General features: G+C 36.3%; 3 protein-coding genes across 3 annotated transcripts in view; all 3 read right to left on the reverse strand.

Moving 5' to 3' along the window:
* Positions 1–105: 105 nt before the first annotated feature.
* On the reverse strand, positions 106–3,011 carry kctd6b (potassium channel tetramerization domain containing 6b). Its single transcript, XM_067447299.1, has 4 exons — positions 2,866–3,011; positions 2,639–2,682; positions 2,348–2,436; positions 106–1,329 (listed from the first exon to the last, which is right to left on the reverse strand). Exons 3-4 carry the CDS (start codon positions 2,372–2,374, stop codon positions 643–645), a joined length of 714 nt encoding a protein of 237 aa, XP_067303400.1. The 5' UTR covers positions 2,375–2,436; positions 2,639–2,682; positions 2,866–3,011; the 3' UTR covers positions 106–642.
* A 1,087-nt stretch (positions 3,012–4,098) lies between these two features.
* abhd6b (abhydrolase domain containing 6, acylglycerol lipase b) lies at positions 4,099–9,223 on the reverse strand. Its single transcript, XM_067447301.1, has 8 exons — positions 8,114–9,223; positions 7,130–7,286; positions 6,920–7,033; positions 5,768–5,900; positions 5,486–5,643; positions 5,345–5,399; positions 5,126–5,226; positions 4,099–4,933 (listed from the first exon to the last, which is right to left on the reverse strand). The coding sequence occupies exons 1-8, from the start codon at positions 8,230–8,232 to the stop codon at positions 4,751–4,753; spliced, it is 1,020 nt and encodes a 339-aa protein (XP_067303402.1). The 5' UTR covers positions 8,233–9,223; the 3' UTR covers positions 4,099–4,750.
* Positions 9,224–11,341: 2,118 nt separating this feature from the next.
* Positions 11,342–23,170, reverse strand: part of flnb (filamin B, beta (actin binding protein 278)) — a 126,361-nt gene continuing 114,532 nt past the window's right edge. The window contains exons 45-60 of the mRNA XM_067447455.1: positions 22,492–22,667; positions 22,260–22,383; positions 20,581–20,635; positions 20,364–20,466; positions 20,147–20,287; positions 19,878–20,006; positions 18,547–18,720; positions 18,285–18,443; positions 17,659–17,862; positions 17,378–17,530; positions 16,908–17,030; positions 16,545–16,811; positions 16,283–16,420; positions 12,358–12,471; positions 12,080–12,268; positions 11,342–11,974 (exon numbers count right to left, since the gene is read on the reverse strand). Of these exons, the coding sequence (XP_067303556.1) occupies positions 11,787–11,974; positions 12,080–12,268; positions 12,358–12,471; positions 16,283–16,420; positions 16,545–16,811; positions 16,908–17,030; positions 17,378–17,530; positions 17,659–17,862; positions 18,285–18,443; positions 18,547–18,720; positions 19,878–20,006; positions 20,147–20,287; positions 20,364–20,466; positions 20,581–20,635; positions 22,260–22,383; positions 22,492–22,667 (2,437 nt within the window). The 3' untranslated portion in view covers positions 11,342–11,786. The remainder of the gene's footprint in view (positions 11,975–12,079; positions 12,269–12,357; positions 12,472–16,282; positions 16,421–16,544; positions 16,812–16,907; positions 17,031–17,377; positions 17,531–17,658; positions 17,863–18,284; positions 18,444–18,546; positions 18,721–19,877; positions 20,007–20,146; positions 20,288–20,363; positions 20,467–20,580; positions 20,636–22,259; positions 22,384–22,491; positions 22,668–23,170) is intronic.

Genomic DNA, 23,170 nt, shown 5'->3' on the forward strand with positions numbered 1-23,170 from the left:
ACCAAATCTGATATAAGATAGGGAAGTCTCTTTCATGCAGTCTTTGGAATTAGCGGTTTTAATTTACTGATACAAGGTATACATTTTATAAATATATATTATTATTATATAACAATTTTTTAACTTTGAACATAGCATCTCTGATTTATTTTCAATCACTCTCAGTGGAGAGACTAAAATAAAACAACTGGCATATGTTGATGCTTTCTTTTCCCTTCTGAAATGAATCTGATCAAAAAAATCAGTGAAATGTATTTCCATTTACAGCATGTGGACATTTAATACTTAAAGAATGTGTTAGAAATACATGCACACTAACATCTTGATGTTGCACATAGTGCACAATGTTGGACAGATTTTCTCATCTGATGGAATGAATGAATATTTTAATATTTATTTTTTTCTGGAAAATCTCTGTTTTTTCTTTCTTTTTTTACACGGTCAAGGTGAACATAGATTACTTAAAGTTGCTTGAGTATCATATGAATATGTTTTTATATCAAATATCGTTTTGATGCCTTCATTTTGAACAAATCTTGAACATTTCATTCCCTTTTTTGTTGCTTGGCCTCAACTGACAATGGAATTTCTACATATTAAAACATCGCATTGGAAACAGCAGCAACCACATTCATAAATCGGTCAGTCTTCTACTTTATATGCTAGCCGACAGAAAGTCCAGTGATGCTCCACTGTGTTCTCATTGGCTCGCTCACTCATGTGATGCACCCGTGTGTTCCGGATTGTGAATCCCTGTTTGGTGATGTAGTCCATGAGGTGGACCCTTAGAGACACCTCTTGATGGTGGTCACATGGTCCAAAGGTGAAAGACACCTGACAGTCTCTGGTGTCCATCATGTGTTTGTTCCACTTGGTGAAGCTGTTGGATATTCCCTCAAGCAGCGAATGGACCTTGGTGGTTATGGTCAGTTGCGTGATAATAACCGCTACTGGGTTTGAGTACTTAGACAGCTTGCGAGTGCTGGACAACTCCACCACCTGCTCAAAAGTGTCCAGTGGGTAAAGAGGTTTTGGGTCACTGAGGCATTGGATTAAAGGCTCGATCTGATAGAAGTCAGCTTCTTTACGCAGAAGGTCCATCTCCATGAAATCAAGAGGAAGAGTGAGCTCAGAAGTGCGCAGAAAGTTTAATATGTAGCGGAAAAGCGTCCCGTCCCGATCGATGAAGTAGTTTCCCTGAGCGTCCCGCGTGGTGGGGAAGTCGCCGCGGAACATGGCCCCCAACATGGAATCTGGGTAACGCTGAAGAGTGGTGATAGAGGTCGTGTAGAGGTGACCTCCGACATTTAAGGTGACTGGGTGAGTCAACTAAAAGAAATGGATAATATCGAGAAAACTTTAAAGCAATTCATCACACATAATCGAAAAGTTGTTTCAAATGTGGACTTTAATGTGACTAATTTGTTAATAGCAAAACAAAACAGAGAGTTGTGTAAAGACACTAATAATTGCGGAGCCCCTAAAGGGACATGGTGGTGGGGAAAAATATGCGATGAGAGGAAAATTAATGTTAATGCTTTTGTGCTATCTTGAAATTCATATGCATCACTAATAACAGGGAAAATAATTTCCAAATGACAAAACTTGGCAGATGGATTCAGTTTGTTGAACTGGAAATAGAAAAGGATTTCTTGTTAAACATGTTGGCTTGACATTGTGCTTTAAAGTTTAAAATACTTTTAAAAGTTTAAAGGTCATAATTCAAAGGCTACACAGACCTTACAGTCAGACAGACAAACAGATAGCCCATCTATCTATGGTGACTATTTTGAATGTCAGTTATGGAAAAACCTTTAATCTGATTCCTTAGAAAATGTATTCAATTCAGAACAGGCTGCAGGTAGGAACTGAGTTTGTTGATGTAGATTGAAAAAAATTACAGTTAGACATTTTTAATGGCAATCTATTTTATTTCAATCTATTTTTCATCATCTAGTATAAGAAAAATATAAAGGACTGTTCACAACAAGGAAACAAATTTCATATTTTAATAATCACTCTAATTCTATGAGAACAGTAAAGTCTACATAACACAGAGGAACATTATTATTGAAATCATTTTTAGAAAAATGTATTTCCAGCAAATGAATGATAAAAACATGGATAGCCAATCAGAATGCACCCACGTTAAAGAGCTTGCGCCTCTTAATGAATTTGTCTAGTTAAGAAATACACTTATTTCAGTTATATGAATGTCTGAATTAATTCACTTTAATTCTACTTCTTCAAATTTCAATACTGCATGGCACACAACTCAAATGACCAATATGCTTTAATACTTATGTAATAACAATTATTTCAGTTAAATATTTCTCCACATACATACCCTATGCCCCCAGTCCCCATTATCCATTTGATAGGGATAGGTAGACCGCTCTGACACAGAAGTTGCTCGGATATTATACTTGATTACACCTGCAAAAAAGAGGACTTATTAATAATACATAAAGGCACGTGTATAGTCCCACTTAAGGGTTTCTGAATGTTTTCAGATACGTTAATGACGCGCACAATGAGATGCATTGCTGTGCGAGCAAACTCAATGAATTATATGCTCAATAGCATGCTAGCTTTTGGTAAGACAAGTAAGCAGGTTCTCTCAAACGTAATTACTCACCGTTTAGAAGAGTTTTGCACGTCCAGCGATTTTACCTGATGTACCTAACATTAAAAACATGAACATGTTTTAATAAAAATTATGCGTTTTTACTAGGAACATTTGCTAGCCAGCTACCATAATATACAGCTAGCTCCCTGCTAACTACTAATGTAACGGTGACGTAAATTAATAAAAATGAAGATTTTTCCTGGCAGTCATACTGAGTGTGACGGCTCCATCCTTACCCGTCTCCAGAGCTGAGGGCTTTAAACGTCGGTTTTGATAGAGCAGCTATAACACGGTGTCCTCCCGTATAGCCGCAAAGACGAGAATACAGCAGCAGGCAACCGCACTGTCACGTGACATACACTAGCGTAGCCTACATTACGGTAGATTTAACCTCCTAAAACCCAGGTAAACAGTCAGAAAATGTGTTATTCATGCTATGCTATGTCCTCGTAAGTGGAAACCAAATAAAATGAGATGAAATGACATCACATGTAGCCGGCATCATTTTTTTTGGCTTCGTGATTTTTTCACCCAAACTTTGTTTAAATATGATTATATGTTACGAAAGATAACGAAATGAACGGAAATACCATTTTACTTTACACAATATGTGGATAAAATTGCCATTTTTCAATGCAATATATATACACAATTGTTCTTTGACGTTACCGTGTAATGAAAAAGTAAATTTTATAATGGAAGCAATTAATATTTTCATAATAATAATAGGCCTATCTAATATGAGACTGGGGATAAAATGAGGATTTGCACAAATATCATATACCTACAGTATTTCATCAACAATAACTTTTTGGACATGGCAAATCATAGTTTATTGGACACATGCCTAATAACTGTATAGTATGTTGAAGAAATGCTAATTATGCCCACCGCAATTGCAGCAGGACAATTGTAGTAACTCATATATAATCAATAATAAATATAAAATATTATATGAATTTTAATAAGATTTATATTCAATTTAAATATAAGTGATTAAATCAATGTATGCTGCTTCTAATTAATCCAGGTTATTAATGTACTAATCCTTATTTTAATATTTAAATCCATTAATTCCTACACCTACACACACACACACACACACATATATATATATATATATATATATATATATATATATATATATATATATATATATATATATATATATATATATATATATATGACAAAAATGTTTAAATTAAATGACACATATACTTAAAAACTTTCTGTACTTTCCTGCCTTATTTTGTTGAAAAATAGGTATGGTGCCCAATGCTATGTATAATCATAGGACCCAGAACTATGAGGGTATTTATTTAAGTGCATTGGTACACATACACAATCAGCTCCATGGTATACAAAAACATACCATGGTATTACCATCGGTTCTGATGCCATATCCCATCAATATAGTGCAGCACTTTACAACAAGGTCTTGTTGTGTTATAGTTATTAATGTGCCTTTTAATCTTTAATCAAAGTAACTTCCCCTCCCTCTTGCAGCGACATCTCTTCTCTGATGAGAAGAGGGCAGGACAACCTGTCACTCACATGAGATCACCGCAATAGTAAACAATGATCCAAACAATTGACAATGAACAAAAATCAAACCCCACCCTCATTTGTTCTTGTTTGAGAAGCAGTTTCACTCGACATACATCACAACAGGGAAGAAAGCACCACTTCTGTTTCATGCTGACTTTAATATTAGTTCATGGAATAACATGAACAGTGCAATAACTTTACACCATTTATTAATCTTTTTTAATGTTAATTAATACAAAAACTGTTGTTCATGTTAGTTCTTTCACAGTGCATTATCTAACGCCAGCAAATAAAACTTAAAAAAAAATAGTATTAGTAAATGTTAAAATTGAAATTAAGATTAATAAATGGACTGTTCATTATTATTTCAGATTTGCTAATGTTAGTAAGTAAAATCTTATATGTTAGCATATACTTTTTATAAGCATCATCTCTTTTTTTATTCAATCAAACTAAAAAACACTACAAAATTATTACCATGAATATTTTTTCCCAAGTTTGTTACTTCAGGGTCAATTGGGTGCTACATTAAGTGTTAAACAAAATATGGTTGATCTCCAGGATTTGGCCATCTCAGGATTTCTTCTTCGTGCTGGAACTATCTGTGCTCTGCTGAGAAATGATGAAATCCAAAATGAGTTTAGCTGTTTGTCGTGGTCGCTCCATAACCACAGAATGACCGCAGTTCTCCAGCAGATCAACACGGCAGTGTGGAAGAGCCTCTGCAATCACCGCCACACCCGACACATCCACCACCTGAAAATAAAAGACAGGAAGATTGGGGTTGTTAGGTCACGGAAACCATGAAAAAAAATATTCAAATATTTCAAAGTATTATTAAAACTATTATATACTATTATTTTCAGTCTCTCAATAATATGACATAAACTGTGCAATGTGCATGTGTGTGTTTTCTATGTTAAGTTCCAGTATGAGTGCCACACATACCTGGTCCTGTTTGCCCCAGATGACTTGTAAAGGGGTAGTTATTTGCTGCATATGCTCATGCAAAGCATATTTAGAATTCTCACTCATAATTTCCATGAAAACTGTGGTAGTTTATAGAGAAGATATTTTAAGAAAAGTACAATTATGCAAAACAACACTTTTTCTAGCATGTTTCATATTTAAAGTAAATGCATTAAGTAGGCCAATGTTCATACTGACCCTCATGATAAAAGTCATTGTGTGGTATCCGTACATCCACCAGGCCTTGAAGAATCTATAAATGAAGGTAAAAGCCACACATGGTGTGTGAAGGTGTGTTTTGAATCAAGAGTAACTCTACATGACATGTGTGTGACTAACCTGTTGAGGCACTCTGAAGCGCACGTGAGAACAGAGCTTCAGCATCTCCTCCATCTCCTCCGGGGTGGATGGAATAAGAGGAATATTCAGTGTGTACTGGCTGTGCGTAACATCATGCATCTGACTGTCAAACTTGCTCTCGTTTTGGTTCTTCAGGCCTTCAGAGAAAATGAGAGCATGCAGGAGTGAGATTAAGGAGTAATGCTTGTTTATATTGTTTATGTTATGTCTGTACGAATATATCCATTCATTCAGTGTCAAAAACTAAATGTATTGACCAACCGGCTGGGCAGATGAGGGTCAAACTGTAGAGATCTGAGGGATGGCAGGCTGCATACACTCCTGCCACAGTGCCACCCATTGAAGTCCCCACCAGATGGAACGGCTTCCGGTTTAGTCGAATGGCCTCTACAAACTGATTGGTGTAAAAGCGAGGAATACTCATAAACACTGCCAACACAAATTGTTTAACAGTTGACTATAAGTTATACTTCAGGCTTTACAAAATAAAGGAGTTGTTTTATTTTCTATTCACTTTACACTAGCATGCAAAAGTTTGGAGTTGTAAGATTTTTATAATTGCTTGTAAATGTTTTTTTAAAGAGGCTCTTATGCCTGGCAGCATTTATTTATTCAAATACAGTAAAAACAGTAATCTCACAATTTCAAATAAAAGGTTTTCTAATTTAATACATTTTAAAATGTCATTTATTCTTGTGATGGTAAAGCTGAATTTTCAGCATCATTACTCCAGTCTTCAGTGTCACATGATCCTTCATGAATCATTCTGATATGCTGATTTGACGTTCATAAGTGTATGTGTTGAATTGTTGCCGTGTAATATTTTTGTGGAAACTGTGATTTAAAAAAAAGGAAATTCTCATGATTCTTTGAAAGTTCCTAAGAAAAGCCTTTATTTGAAATAGAGGCATTATACATTTATTTTCTGTTAATTTTGATCAGTTTAATATGTAAGCCCGTTTCCACCACTAAATAAAAATAATTCTGAGATTAAAAAGTTGCAGTTACTTTTTTTTCTCACAATTGCGAGTTATAGATTCACAACTCTGACTGACAAAAAAAACTCAGAATTGTGACTTGTAAATCACTTTTTTCACTTGTGAATTGTGAAGGAAAAAAAATCATACTGACCCCAAACTTTAGAAAGATAGCGTATGCATTCATGTTACCAAATGTTGGTGCATTAAGTTTAAAACCTTATTTGTCTTTATTATGTTCTAGTCTAAATTAAGTTCAGTATACAGACTAGCTAATTTTGTATTTGGTAATTAAATTAGTAAATTCAAACTAGTAATTACAACAATGTATTGAATGACAATTATGTAAATTATCATTTAAACAGATCTAATATTTCTCACAACAAACTTTAGTATTTGTACCCTATTCATAGAAAAAGGTACCTAACCCAATTACCTGCCGTATTCTCTTGACCTGGCCCTGGATTGAATAGTCATCCATGCTGGTACGTGTTGTGCCCTCATGCCCTGGCATGTCAACACACAGGAGGTGCAGATGTTTGGGAAGGTACTGTTAAGGATTTAGACACAAAAAGCTTATTATTATTTAGAAATATACTGCATAGCCAAGGGTAGAAAATGAGAATTCCATGTAAACATACTATACCTTCACCATGGGGAGCCATGTGTCCTTATGAGCAGAGAAGTCATGCAGCATGAGTATAGAGGGCCTGAGGCCCGGTTTCCCCCTGTGCGAGTAACAAAAGCGATAACCTCCGCAGTCTGCGTAACGTACCTGTAGACCCAGAGTTCTCCTCCAGTACCTCCACAAACACAAAGCATTCATGGGTCAGAATATATGAACAAAACATGTGCATTTACATTTAATATTCATCACTGCAAACCTGCTGGTAAAAAACATTTAATGTAACCAACATTTATCCAAAAATGTATAACATTTAAGATTAATAAATGCTGTAACTAAATGTTAGCTCAAGTGAAACCTTTTTGTAAAGCGTTACCATACATACACATACAGCGCAGCGTACATTATGTATATATATATATATATATATATATATATACACACACACACACATATATACAGACACACATACACATACATATTTATATAATTTATGTGTGTGTGTGTGTGTGTGTGGCTCAAGCCGATTCTATTGCACCCTATGACGTCATTTTACGGTATTATAAATTTTCCATTAAATCATTAAATCATTACTATTGACTGTATTTAAAATTATACTGCTATTTTGCCTAAAATCAACTTAATAGGTCCTTAATGGCTCATTGTTGCAGTTGGTTTGACACTTCCAGCCATGCTGGCATGTCTTGTCTTCTTCTTTGCGCTTGGCCCCGATAATGGCTGCTTGCAGCTATATTTTTAATTATCTTTACAGCTGTTTTAATCATTTAGTTTTAATTATCCTTGTTTTTAATTTTTGATTCATACACGTTATTCATTTTTTTCTCATGCATATGTTACAACAATTTTAATTAATTTCTATGTAAAGCACTTTGAATTGCCATTGGGTATGAAATGTGCTATACAAATAAACTTGCCTTGCCTTTAATATTTACATATTACAAAGAAGTTAAATGAATGTATATATTAACTATAAGTGGCATTTACCAGTAATAGACTTTGATGAGCGATGATGGCCACAGCATAAAAGAGGCCATGAAAAGGAGGAGAGGGATAGCAAGAGTCCCTGCAGCAATGGCAAACATATTCACCATATCCTGATCCATGGCAACTCTGGTTCATCTGCTAAACACCCTGCAGGATAATACAGCACACAATTACAAACAGAAATGCTGTAATGATTGCCAAACATTAAAAATGGTAGGGAATGATGAAAACCTTCAAAATACCTTTGTTGTTGTGTTATAAGGCAGCATATGTACAGGTCAGACTCAAAGAGGGTGAGGGGCAGGGGAAGGTCTGGCAGCATCGGTTTGTGTCTGATCAATATATGTAACCTAGATTTCTTACCATGCGCTTCAAATATTTACATGTCCATCATTTTATCCCTTCATTTTAGTGTCACTGCCTACAATACATATATTTTTTTCCTTTATGTTTTTATACATTCACAGACATATTTTACAATTCTGAACATATATCCATCTATACAATATCTCACCATTATTACAACAAATAAAGACAACTAAACCTTTGAAACGAGGTTAAAAGTACAATTAGTTCAAATAACAATTTGCCCTCAACTAATAGATTTGGAACAGTTTGAGAATAATGAACTTACTTTGGAAGGTTAATCCTATATTGACGTCATTCAGTGAAGTCAGTCATAAATGACAGATCCTAAAAGTCCCTTTTAGACATCATAAGGTAGCTGGTCAGTGTGCTGCCTGCGCTTCTAATATAATAAATCAGCGGAGCGGTCTGCTTACTCCAATAAACAATGAGATGGCATCCAGAGAAAACTGTGTATGGTGAACCCGTGATCAAGAAATCAATGGGTTCAGATGGAAAATGCAATATTTCTCTCTTACTCAGAATAAATGAAATAAAATTAGATTGCGCATTTAATAATGGACTATTAAAAATGTCATTTCATAACTCACATGTACCTTTTTGCATATAAATTCCATTTAACCTTTAAAAGCATTTAGTTGAAATTATGCTCGTATCACATTTATTGTGACTGTTTACAACATTTAAAAATTTTCACAAGATGAAATGCTCCAGATGTCTAAAGGCCTGGCTTGTGCAAATTTCAGAATTGGCCTCCATTCAATTCAAGAATTGGAATTTGAATTGACTCCACCCCACAGGAAGTTGAATTTGAATGACAGGAAGTAGAATTAAATTCATGACAATTCAAAGAAATTCACAGTCACACAACAAAAAGAATGTGTCGAATCTCACACACATTCAGTGTTAGGAAGGTTACTTTGGAAATGTAATTGCTTACTGTTATAATTTACTCATTATAAATGTGGTTTGGATTACTTTATCAATGCAAAGCAATTTCCTTTTAATATGATTAGTAACTAATTGAATTACACATTTTACCTCTGTAATACAACAATTACATTAATTTTATATTCAATAACAATTTCATTACATACATCTACACTATAAAATATTACACAGTCTCTACTTTAAAAAAAATGATGGTAACAATATTACATAATATTTCAGTAGTTTTTATGATGAATTAAATCTTACTAGTGGAATGTGCTTTTTCAATTTAAGTGGATTTTGAAAAAAAAATATCAGAGTAAATGGAAATGACCTGTTTATATTTGACTTTCAGTTGTGTTATTCAATTAATAGTCTGTTTGATGCTGGCACAAGCAGAAACAAACTTGTTATTGCACTAGCATTAGCAAAGTTATTACATATTGAACAAAGCAACATTCCTCATAATAATAATAATAATAAGTTATTCACATCACAACCTAACTATAAGCTCTACTCTTCTGCACAATGGTAACGGTCAAAACTTCAGCGTAACAGAAATTCTTTCAAATTTCAAACATAAATGAACATTATACATTAGATGTTTCCCTTCATTTAAAAACACATTAAACAGCACTTCATTTCAATATTAATCTCCATTTCTAGCATGCTGGGAACTAACAATGGTGTCTCTAAAACTGCATAATTGAGCTAATTCTCTTAAACAGTTAATCTTATTTTCCTTAATTTTATTAGCTTAATCGGTTCTCAATTCAAGCCTCAAAATTGCTTACATTTCCTTAAAAAATTAGGAAAGTGTATCTCTTGGTTTTATTTTTTTTACAACACTAAACCAAAATTTTCTTTAAAAAAAATACACACTATTTTTATTTTATCACCTTAATTTTTTGTGTGAAAATTACAAGACCCAAGATTAATTTTTTACAGTGTCACTTTTCTCAACCATGCATACATTGTTCTAAAATAATGATAAATTTAAATAAATTAACCCCTCAATGTTGTCCAATTCGTTTTGTTCCAATGTTATTTTAATTTCAAAATAATAAAAAAACACAAAGTTGTTGTAAATGCAGTTATAATTAATTCCAGTGCAAAACTCCCTGAGCAACACTGATGGATCTAATTCTCAATCGATCCTCAAGTGTTTTTTATCATTGAGTCTGCACCGTTCTGCTCTAAAGATCTTTCCTGCAACACTAAAGATTCTCTCAGCAGGTGCAGATGAAGCTGCTATGGCAAGATGGACATGTATATGAATTTCTGAAATACATGAAATACAAGACATTTAAATTCTAATTCTACATCCTGTTTTTGACATCAATTCAAATTCAAGAATTGAATTGAAATTTAGGAGTCCTTCTCAATTAAATTCGGAATTGTGCACAAGCCTGCTAAGGCATCAGAACATGAGAAAAATTATGGAAACCAATTCACCAGAGTTGAAATTCAAATGTGTTATTTTAACCAGCCATTCAATTTAGTTTTACATAAAAATATAGTGAAACAAAAATAAAAGAATGTGAGAAGGATATGTTTGTTTGTTTGTATGTATGTATGTATGTATGTATGTATGTATGTATGTATGTATGTATGTATGTATGTATGTATGTATGTATGTATGTATGTATGTATGTATGTATGTATGTATGTATGTATGTATGTATGTATGTATGTATGTATGTATGTATGTATGTATGTATGTATGTATGTATGTATGTATGTATGTATGTATGTATGTATGTATGTATGTATGTATGTATATATATATATATATATATATATATATATATATATATATATATATACACACACATTTTATTATTATTAGAATTACATAAATAATTAGCATGATTTTTTTATTTTTTATTTTTAAATGTTATGAGTGTACACTACCATTCAAAGGTTTGGGTTTAGTAAGATTTTTATTTAAAGAAATGAATACTTTTATTGAGAAAGAACATTCATTTGACTTTAACATTGTCACAAATTTATTTCAAATAAATGCCTTCTATGTTACTTTCTATCGATCAAAGAATCCAGATTTTTTTTTCTGATTATGCAGCACAATTATTTTCAACATTAATAATAAATGTTTCTTAAACAGAAAATCAGCATATTAGAATAATTTCTGAAGGATCATGTGACACTGGAGACTGGAGTAATGATGCTGAAAATTCAGCTTTTCCATCACAGGATTAAATTCTATTTTTAAAAAACACTTATTTTAAATACTACAATATAATACTATGATATAAGAGTACTACTACATAAAAAAACACTATATTACAATATTATTATAAATCCTACCAACCTAAAACCTTTTAATGGTAAATGTTCATTCACAGATTTATGGATTTCATAAAACACTGATATGGAACGGAGATCCTGGAATATGCTCATCTCCCCATTTCACTGCTAAAATGTATTTCCCCCTTTCCTTTACGGCATAGTTGATCCTGTACTGAAGCCCACCCATGTGAATGATCGACACCCGCTCGCAGGGGACAGTGGGGCCATGCATGCCGACCAAGAGAAGGTTTCGTCCTACAACACAAATGCAGTTACACTCAGCTCTGAGAGACATTTATTTTGCATTACTTAAGTGAAACGAGTTACTTAATATTCTAGCTGATGTCAAGCTGCACTCACCAGCTTTACTGCAGTCCACATAAAACGTGTTTTTGCGTCCTAGAATGCCCTTAGTCAGGCCTGTGCCATGGCAGATGACTTTACTAGCGTTAGACAGGAAAACTGGCTCAGCACTGCTGTCAGATGATATGTTTATCTCCATCTCTGATGGAGAAGGTTCCTCGTAACTGTTACACATCTGATTATGATCTATATATGGCCAGAAAAGAAAGCACTATTAGACCATACACATTCAAATATCTCCCATGCAAAAGTCTTCAAAAATTGCTAATTCATACCAGAGCCACTTTGTCCTTGTGTGAGACTCTTATCAGTGGCAGCGCAGACAGACACAAGGAAAGGGCTTTCGGAAATATGCTCCTCATTAAACATGACTGAAACCTCATAGACACCTGCAGGAAAACAAATTCTGTAAATATGATTACAAATAGGCCCTTCTCTTACTCAGAAAATCATAAATAAAACTACTTCAGTATATTGATTAGTATCATTATGACCATAATGTACATTTTTATACGTAAAGGCCTATTAACTCCAAGAATGATAGCTATAACAATAACTAGGCCTATATTAGCAGCTGTCCACACAAACACATGCCTGCTGCCTTTTTTTTGCTATTAGCCTAATACTTTACCATCATACCTAATTGTCCTTGATTTGAACAACCCATAATATATCAAATAAAATACTACTAAAGATAAAATACTTTTTCATAGACGTGTCAAAAAATATATAATTTTGGTCTATTATAGAGAGAGAGAGAGAGAGAGAGAGAGAGAGAGAGAGAGAGAGAGAGAGAGAGAGAGAGAGAGAGAGAGAGAGAGAGAGAGAGAGAGAGCGAGCAAGTGCGCTATGTATAAATTTAACGTAATTAACGTAAACAAATTACAGAGGTATGTGAAGCTGAGGTATGTGAATTACAGAGGTATGTGAAGGTATGTGAAGTATGTAATTTTCGTCCCGTAGTAATCGATGATCTTAGAAGTAGGGAGTTTATCACAATCACAATGAGTACAAGCACAGATAAGTTCCTGGCAGGAGAAAATTTACATTTTAACTGTTTACCCCGATTCTACTTCTCAGTTTATGATAAGTTAAGCCGTTAAACTCGGGGAATGTTTTCAGTGATCCAGTAATCGAATTCACTCAAACAGTCCAAAACAGCGCTAGACGGCCAGGCTGATTGATTACATCACACATATCAGAGAGAAGAGATTCACATTGGCCCTCTTTTATCAAAAGTGCGTACACCAAATTTCCAGCGTACACCTTGCGTACACTAGCCTGACGTGGTCATAATACGAGTCAGAATATCAGAATATGAGTCTGAAACTGCTCCATTGGGCTGTGATTATGAGGCGTGTTTCAACCGAACCAGGAAAAACATCAATTGGATAGACCTACAACCAATCAGAGCAACAAAGGGACGCATTGTCAAATGTCAACAGAGTTCAACTCATAGACAGTAAATGAAATGGACAGAGCTATCCCATTGACTTCTACGGCGTTAAGTGAAGTCAGTAAAGGAGCACTCACTTCCTGATGGCTGAGCGAACTGCGCAGGCTCAGACTGAGCTTGACGACGTAGATGTGACGTGAGCCTCCTGTCTGACAGCTGTAGGTCTTCTAGTAGTTGTGGAAAGTGAAATCTGAATCCCGTTGTTTAAATATTTTCTCCCGTTGCTTTTGGCTCACTATGGGCTTCTCCCCATTCTTCTCCCTTGACTTTATCGGACTTTGTTTCCACGTCCCGCCGACTGCCTCATAGACAGTAAAAGATTGTTTCTGACAGCTCCTCCTGTCTATACGGTAATTTCTCAACTGTGCGACTGAGTCGCGTTGGTTATGACGCAATCGTTAGCCTATTTTTACAAAAACAGCTTCTACGGGGCGATAGTGTAAGATACAAGGTAATGGAGCCTTTTATGCATTGTCGTGTTTCTTTATAAATAAACAATGGACAAATGGAGTCTTTAAACGCCTCACGCCTGTTTCACACATACTCTGTCTGCAGTGCGTGTGCGGTGCGTGTTGTGTTGCGTATCCGTTGCAGGATCCCCACACCCTTTTGTTCTTTCACATATGCTGCGTTTGCAGTCCACAACTGATCCGCTGTTGCATACCACAAACACAGCATTTATTTATTATTTTTTATTTAAAATCCAAACGTTTTTACTGAACATGCCTCATCAGAATTCCAATTCTCTTTGTTTACTCTTTAATAGAAGTCAGGTTTACGTAGCCTAGGCTACTACATTTAAACAACATTTTATTAAATGATATTTATATACTTTAGATTTAGCTCACACAAGTGGCAAAACATTTAAACATAGGTTATAGCCTTAAATCACAAACATTTTAAATTAGAAACTTACAATAGTCTATTCAAAAACAGCCGACTCTTTTCTTTCGTTTTTAAACCCTTTTAAAAGAAATCCTGCAGGTCAATAAAGAAATTTGCTTTTCACCTCCAAGAAAGTGCGAGTGCTATCCATTATGGCACATTTTTTACCTAAATGCCAGGTAAGGTGTCGTTTTGTTGCTTTACTTGAGAAAAAAAGCCATGTGTTGACTTTGAAACAAGAGTATATTTTAAATGATATGCATCTGTGGTGAAATTACTAGATTTTTGCATCAGGGCATGTTTATTTTAATGCAAACAATGTTCTGTCGCTTTAATGCAGCAGCGCAGCGCAGCAAAAAATATACTCGGTACGTGCACTGCTGCAGACGCAACGCTCCTGGAACAGACTGACGGACCGCATCCGTGTGCTGTGTGAAAGCTGTCACCCGTTAACATGGGTACTGAAAAAAATATGCACCGCACACGCACTGAAGACGGAGTATGTGTGAAACGGGTGTCAGATGTAAAGTTATTCACTGTCAAAGTGACGCAAAAATGAATGGGAGTCAATGGGATGCTAACAGCAGGTGATGGCTTGGTTAGCAATGGCCACCCCTATGGGTGGAACACTTTCCGAGTGCTAGATTACCCCCTTGGTATAAACGGCTCGTCCGTTTGGGGAGGAGCATGCACAGTCAGCGGAGGCTCGCGCAGCGGAGCCAGGCGAAAGTATAAACAAGCCTTTAAGGATCGTGAGAGTCTGGAATTTGACGCACAAACAACAAATGTATGTGCATGCTATAGACACTCTGCATTAATGTACACAGACACAGTCCATTCACGTCGTTTCCACACACACACTCGGAAGGATAATGTTTGATTTGGTATGTCATGTGTCCGTTTTTTGTGATTAGTAATCGTAGTTTTATGCAGTAAAAGCAGTTGATGTTAGCCTGACAAGCCAGACCCACTTCAAGATGTTTGGTCTGGAATCTCACCATTGACCGCTCAATCCAAGGGGCGGGATAAACGGTTGTCTTTCAAACTCCCTCTGCACGCGATAGGATAGCGCTACAACCAACCAGAGCAACGAAGGTGAAACGGAGCTCGTTGATAGATTAAACATTCGCCGTATCCGGTAGGCTAAACTCCGAACACATCTTCCCTTTTTAAAAATGACTTCAGTGCCGTTCTTTGTTCTTTTCTCAGAGAAAAGCTTAACTCCAAGTCTTCCAGAGTAGCGGTCAGAGCTGATTCGAAAGACTGCCATTCTCCAGTTTCTGTGTTTACTAGAAGCACACAAACGCAACTCGGCCGTCATCATTATGGCCCCACCCACCGACTCTATACACGATGTGATTGGCCCAGCAAGAGTTAGGGGATTACAGCTCAGAAGGGTATTGAGAGTTGAGATGACACTCGCGGGCAGATTAGATTTGCTGCCGCTAGGGTGTGCTTAGATTTCTAGGCTAGGTTGATGTAGGAGTTTTTGGTGTCTCTGTGCGGTCATGTTTGGTATCGCAGCTTGACATCTAAAATGAACTTTACACTGTGAATTCCTGAACGAATTTTCTGTAATGTTTTTTTTTTCTTTCTCATGGGTGCGTAGGTGTGTATGCATTTATTATATAATATAATTATATTGACTCCTTATATTTGGTTATTTGGTATCCTTTTGGAGTCTCCAATGATCGTTGAAGCAAGAGTGTGATTAATCGTGATTAAAAATGTAATCGATTGAAAGGCCATATATATATTATATTATTATTATATTATTGACTGGATATTTCTGACATTTTTAAGGACATAGAATATATTTTTTAAACATTACTGTATACTGCATAAAAGCAATTACCCACCAGGCTCTTGTGCTGTGTAAGACACATTGTAAGAACCATCCAGCTGATCATCAAAGTGGAGCTCAATCTTTCCAGGACCCTCTACTGAGACAGAAAGAGTTCCTGCTCCAGCCTCACGGGACCAAATATTGAAGTCAGCTGCAAAATGAAATCAACACATACTTTTGATATGACTCACAATTGAATTAGCCAGCTGTCACGGTACATAACAAAGCACCTTATGCTAACAAAAAACAGAACGAGAGAACCATTAGTGGGATACCTGGAACACTTGCCAGAGCTGTCTTTAGGCCTTGTCCCCACACCTGGATCTGTTCACCTACTCCTTGTCCAAGTGGGCCGACAGTGTACAGGAGTGGGCAGCCAGGGATTGTCTGGCCTTGGTTCTTTATGGTCACATTATGAACTCCCATTTCTTTCGCTAGAAAGCTCACTGCATAGGTGTCACTGCCTGTAGCAAGAATAACAGCCTCCCCTAGAGATCCTGATGGTTCATGCACGTGTGCTGACAGGGTCTCAAAATCAGTTCCTGTGAAGCAAGAGAATGTGTTTGTTAACATCATTGCACAATTGTTGAGGCGTGAAATATAGTACCAGGATTAGTGTGATGTGCTATTCATCTAACCCGGGATTTTAAAGCCTAAGCTGCATTCACTCCCAATGCTGGCAATAGGAGCTGCTTTCTGGTTGTATGTAATGCTCTCTCTCATAAGTCCATGGTCTGTCACCACAGCTGTAAAAGGACTACCTGGTGAAGAGGAATTCAATATTTACTATTCATTTAATATATAAACAGTTCAAATATTTTTTGTGCTGCCTAATATTTATGTCTTGTGTTAAATTCTCATCAAGTGAAAGTTTAAAAAGTAGCATTTATTTGAAATAAAAAATTTACAATGTGAATGTCTTTACTGTCACTTTTGATCAATGTAATGCATATTTGTTGAATAAAATTAATTTCATTATATTATTATAAAAAAATATTATTATTGGTCACAATTTAGTTTAGGGTCAAATTCTCACTATTAACTATGACTTTTGACTCAAATCTCAAGTGTTACCTCATTAACATTATAAAGAGGCAGCTCTATAAACCTGGAATGTGCTCATCTGAAAATATAATGGAGATTTTGTAGGTCCCAGTCTTGATTGGGTGGTACGATATATTGCAGGTTCCGTGCTCCATCTCTTCAGTGTGAACATCTACTTTACTGGGACCTTCAATTACAACCGTTAACCCACCATACCCTGCAGGTTGCATAAAGTTTATGAAATTTTTGTTTTAGACTACATATAATGTTTGCCCCCATCATAACATATGATCCAAATCTCAACATAAGTCATAAGAAATACATTTGGATTATATAGTATCATACCTGCATCCCAAGTGTCCACCACAAATTCAGACATGCAGAAGGTGCGCCCTGTATGTAAGCCTGGCCCGAAGGCTTTCACCTTGCTGGAATCTCCCATCTCTGCCTGACTGATAGACAGAGAGATGGGACTGTTGCTCACATGCTCACAGTCTTTCATGATGCTGACCAGATGCTCACCAGCCTCTCTAGGGATGAAAGATACACCTGCATAACAAAAAAAGTGCACCACTGATGAAGTTTGACAGGGGGTCACCATGTTCCTTGATCAACATATTTTGTAAATCCTGGAAGAATATTCCCATCTAAAAATGTAGACGTAACCCCATCCCTACCCATAACTTATCCCTAAAATCAGAGGGAAATGGTGGGTCAATAACACTGATGTAGAAGCATCTAACTGGTTGTAAACTTGAACTTGACACTCAAATCTGATTGGATGACCTGGAATGTTGTTCCAGGATCAACAGAGATTTGCTCCAAGAAAATGTTGTACTTGGTGAAATCACATTCACCAATGCTTGACGCATTTTAGGTGGTCAAATGCTAAAACTTTTGTTTAGTCTCATTAATGCTAGTCATTGTGTTTTTACCAACAGCAACTGTGTGTACATTAATAGATGGCTCACCGAGATGGCTGTCAGGTTGTGTTTTCAGTAAGCAGGGTACATCATTGCCTGCTGGTGACATGACACTGGCAGAGAGCTGGCTAATATCTTCTTCAGTGATGTTGATGGTGAAGTCAACAGCACTGCCCAGGTTTACCTGTGACATTCTCACATTTCCATCTGCATTGGGTTTATAAAACCATCCATATAATATTTAAGATTTGAGCACAATATCCTTATGAACAGTGGTTTGAGGTTTGGGGGGGGGGGGGGGTTACCATACCAGTTATTTTAGCCTTGAAAGGGCTACCTCGGATAGGCATGTCATTATGTTGAAGTTGGATCTCATAATCCCCAGGCTCCGTTGGGAGGTAGCTCACAGTACAAGTGCCATCTGCATTGTCCAAGCAGCGCACATCTGCCTCAGACGGACCCTCGATTGTGATGTCCAGTTCACCTGAACAATTATCATATTAATGTCTTTACGTTTCATGGTGTGCAACAGTCAGGTTCCTAAGTAAAAATGCCATTCATTTTCTCCATTTGGAAATTGATTTTTAACAATATAGCTTATAAATCTTTAAAGACAGACTTTGGGAGCTATGAGGCTGAAGCCATCAGTCCAAAGCATATTTAACAGCTGAATTTGTGGTGTAAAACTACATTACCCAAGACTGGGTAAACCCAGGCTGATCTGCCAGCGATTTGATTTCGACCTGCAAGTCAGTCTGGAAACCTGTACATTCATTTCTACTGCTTCTGTTACACTTTTGAGGGAACCAATCACAGACTGGCTTATCCACCTGGCATGCTATGGGTGGATTTAACACGATGACGGATAGAGAAGTAATTGGTCAGTGCCCGTTGATCATACCTCTTGAGGTCTAATTGGTTAAAGGACTATCCAATTACATAGTCTCATTTGAATTATGCCATTGATCACGCCTCTTGTGGTCTAATTGGCTGAAGGACTATTTAATTTTGTACAGAGTCATTTGAATAATGTTTGTTTATCTTGCCTCTTGTGCAGTAGAAAATACAGAGCAGACTCCCCAGACCAATGTTTAATCTTAAATCGAGCCTGTTCTGGTGCGCCCAATCCCATAAAGCACCGTAAAAGGGTCCGTCTCGCCATGTTGTCAAAATACTTAGTACATTATGTTTTTTGCTAAATATGCAGATTTATTTTTCAATATAAATCGACAACATTAAAATAAGCAGGTTTATATTTCTCCAGTTTAATTTGATGGTCATTCACAATGCTTTATGGGATTGTACTTTTATTTGAAGCAAGAAAGTGTTTGAAAACACAAAGTTTGTTGTTAATATTCATCTTGTATTGGCTTGATTCATGATTTATAATGCTTTAAGCAACTCAAAGCTGAAAAATGGACTGGCACTAATGCACAGTGATATTTTATAACGATTTGATACCAGAAAATTTCTTTTGCACAAAAATATTTGGGGCAGACTTTCCATTTGCCTTTACCCCATCATGGTTCTTGGCTCTATTTGTCACACACAGTGAAGAGTCAACCAATTTTGGATGCAATAAGAACATACAGTACAACTGCATAAAAATGTGTGCAGTCTGTTATTATAGAATATGCTCACTCGTGGCTGAATCCTCCTGACAGATGGTGAACGTTGCCATCTCATTTGCAATTCCATACACAAGTCCTTGTCCATAGGCCATCGTGCTGCGATTAGCAAGACTATTTGCATAATACTGCAGCGGAAGTACTGCAGGATGGAGAGAGAATCATATTTAATCCATAGATTTGCAATGCTGACAGTGAAATGTTTAAATATTTGCTTTGTTGAAGAATAAAAAAGAAGAGGGTCAAGTGAATGTTTTCCAGAGAGGACGTGTGTGGTCTAACCTGGTAGATCGCTTCCGGTCGACTTAATAAGTAGTTGGTGAAGACCCTCTTCTGAAGGATCAAACTTTATAATGATGGTACCGTCTTTGTTATCAATCACGTCAGGCTGTTCTGTCTTTCTAGACGGTGTGATCACCTCACCTATGAATGCCATTAAAATAACGATGTAAGGATGCAATCATTAAAATGAGCAATTGAATCCAGAGCAACATCTCACCTGTAATTTCACCTTCACTTAGGTCTGATGGCAGGACTATATCACAGGATATAAACCCTACTTGATTTATGGCACCAAGAGGAATTACATTTCTGCCCTCAACCTGATGAGCAATAATGAAGACGTTGTAGACATTCAAGGTATGAAATGTCTCAAGGACTCGAGACATTATTAAATGGATTGAAATTAACCTTGAAGAAACGTTGCACATTCGTACCTTGTTTTTAAAACCAATGTGACCGCTTGATGAGTGTGAGGATGATGGCTGGTGACTATAATTCGTGTCAAAATGAATTAAGGGATAAACAGAGCGAAAATTTGTGAATAATGAATTGGAATATTGAGACTGATTAAAGGGGTCATGAACGGTCTTTTAAAAAAAAATTATACTGTTGTCTGAGCTCAACTTCTGAGGTCACATGGTTTTTACATTCAAAAACATCATAATGAATATGTAATAGTATTTTCTGCCCTGGTTTTGAGCCTCTCATTTAGCTGCACTGAAGACTTGGAAGTAAAGTCCACTGCTATGATTGGATAAGATTTGCATATTATAATGAGCTCCGAACGCACATCAGGAAAGGAATGTCATTTCACTCTTTAAGATTCACCAGCCTGCCAACAGGTTTACGTTTTGGTAGTCTGTCTGAAAACACATAATTTAGCCCCAGGACGTTGGGCTTTGCGAGCCCTGGCCTATACATCATGTCAGAGTCTCACCACACAATGAACCAACAACACCTCAAATAAAGGCTTCTCCAGCCTGTAATAGTGTGGAAGTTATGTTCAGTTAGGCATGTACACATGTAATCCCTCCTGATCTAACCACCCGCTAAAAGCAGGACTCAAACCCAGGGCCACCAGCATGAGAATCGGACGCTCTAACAAGGAGGTAAAAGGCTGCAACCTCTAGCGTCAGTTGCTAGGGCGTCTCTTGAGGACAGAAGAGTGAGGTTTACTTGCACACTGACTACAGTTACACACATAATCAATAGATAGCAAACGACCTGTAACAATGCAATACTAATCACAAATAATATCACATTTTTTACGCACATAAGTGTGTTGCTTCATTCATTCATTCATTCATTCATTCATTCATTCATTCTCATCCTGTCTGCAATTCCAGTCTCTTGATTACAACCGTATCCATTGTGAAATGAAGGAACAAATGTGCAATGTCTTATGCTGGCTTTATTGCTTGATAGCGCAATCCGTTTGGCTCCACAAGTCGGTGGGTGGGACTACAGAACCAGGCATACTTGAGGCAGCGTTTCACCCAAGCGGCAACCTCCTCTCTTGAAGCCAATACGGAAGTAATGTAAACTGCAATTCCTCAGCTCACCACTAGCCATCTCATTGAGCCCCATGTTAAAATTCTCAACTTTACAGCAGAAAAAAAAACATGTTTACAGCCTGGTACAAATTGTGGTTTTGGCCTATAATGCTAATTTTGACCTTCATGACAACTGTGAGGGGGGTGAATTTTTTTTAATAACTCATTCGTTTACGTTATATAAAGCCTTAAAGTTCTGCATAATTAAGGGCGTGGTTACAGGTAGATAGCCATTTATCTGCGGTCTATATTCGTTGCGTAGCCTAAGCTCCGCCCACATCCCGCCTTTTTGCCCATTTTCTGTTGTCCGGGAATGACTCGCGATGACTAGCTTACAAGATGGCAACGCCCAGCTTGCCCCTACTTTAAGCTTAAGAATGGCTTATCGGAATCCTATGGGTGACGTCACGGACACTACGTCTATTTTTTTTTACAGTCTATGGTTTCACCACACTTTTGCAAGACATGGTGTCGATAACAGATTTTCTTTGATTTCTCAATTCATGACCCCTTTAATGCATATGGTTTAGATTGAGACTTAACTGTAATGGCAGTTTTACCTTTGAAGATCCTCCTCACTGGGATTTCTGACAGCTGAGGAGTGAGAGTAATCAGCGGAGGGCGAGTGTGTTGCTGCATAGGTCTGGTTCTCATTATTTAACACTTCAACCAGATCTCTACTGCCTAAGGAATCAATACCACAACAAACAAGGTTTCTTTTAAATTCAGCTTGATATCTGATGATGACTTCCAAACAGACAGATACAGATGATCATAAAATCAGGGCCTCACCATTAGCTTTCAACATATCAGTCCCTGGGGCCTCATTAGTGTTGCAGCAAGCTGTGAAAGTTTGAGGAATTTGAGCACAGACATCTTCCTTTAAGTGTCTACTACAAACCTCAGTTGTATTTATCCCATGCTCATCATCACTAGCTGAGTGAGCCAGGACATGAAGCCTCAATGGACTGAAAAACAAACAATATGAACAAAATCAGATATGATAAGTGTTATAATTAATTAATATTTAAATAAAAATAAAACAATAAAAAAAAATTATAACATTTTAAATATTAAAAAATTTGTATTATTCAAATGTTACCAAAAAAATTTATTAAAGTTTTTATACATTTTTCTATTTCTAATTTTCCTAACTATTTAACTATTATAAATACAACTTTTACTTTACTTTTTATATATATTTTATATATATTATTATTATTTTTATATATAGTAAACTTTTGAGTTTAAACGCAGTTTTCAATAAATTGCCTACTCTCTATTTTTTGTCTCTTTACAATAAGAGGTGACCGAGCCTGTGTAGTGGCTCCAAGGCTCTGGAACTCTCTTCCATTAGCCTTGAGAGCTTTGGACTCTGTGAAGGTTTTTAAAAAACACCTTAAGACGCATCTTTTTAGACAAGTATTTAATTAGCAATTATGGTTTTGTATGTTTTTGTGTATATATGTAT

Source organism: Pseudorasbora parva, chromosome 6, assembly GCF_024679245.1.
Source record: "Pseudorasbora parva isolate DD20220531a chromosome 6, ASM2467924v1, whole genome shotgun sequence".
NCBI classification, from domain to species: Eukaryota; Metazoa; Chordata; class Actinopteri; order Cypriniformes; family Gobionidae; genus Pseudorasbora; species Pseudorasbora parva.